Here is a 533-nt window from a genome sequence, read left to right on the forward strand (position 1 = left end):
TATATATGAAGATAGGTGGAATTATCAGCAGAGAAATCCTCATTGCTGATTGTTATTATCAGATATCAAACCATAACAATTATTTATTCATTGCCTGGAAATGTTTGAATCAATGCAAGAAACACAGATTATTTTATTTCCTGAATGTTAGACCATAACCGCAGAGATTTCCGTTCATTGTACAAAATCAGCATAAGATAAAACAAACCAGAATCAGAGATAAGAAATTCTCATGTTGTGTTTTTATTTTATGTAACACAATGTTTTCTTCTAACAGTGCCCACCGGGTATGAAACAGCAAGTCCTAATGTTCTACACCAAGCTACTCGGGAGGGTTAAACAACCTCTGCTGCCCCATATTAACGTCCACCGACCAGTACAGGTAAATTCATATACACTATATCATAGGGATATTTATCAGACACACATTATTATTATACATTTATATAGCTCTGACATATACCACAGTGCTGTACAGAGAACACAGAGCAGTCTCATCAGTCTCTGTACAGAGGAGCTGATGCTCTAATGTC

General features: G+C 35.8%; 1 protein-coding gene across 1 annotated transcript in view; it reads left to right on the top strand.

The window, feature by feature from the left end:
* FHIP2A (FHF complex subunit HOOK interacting protein 2A) overlaps positions 1-533 on the top strand; it is a gene marked incomplete at its 5' end in the record, with an annotated part of 14,210 nt that overhangs the window by 1,890 nt on the left and 11,787 nt on the right. Inside the window, 1 exon segment of the mRNA XM_072424571.1 lies at positions 278-382. Within this exon segment, the coding sequence (XP_072280672.1) occupies positions 278-382 (105 nt within the window).

Source organism: Pyxicephalus adspersus, chromosome 10 (genome assembly GCF_032062135.1).
Source record: "Pyxicephalus adspersus chromosome 10, UCB_Pads_2.0, whole genome shotgun sequence".
NCBI classification, from domain to species: domain Eukaryota; kingdom Metazoa; phylum Chordata; class Amphibia; order Anura; family Pyxicephalidae; genus Pyxicephalus; species Pyxicephalus adspersus.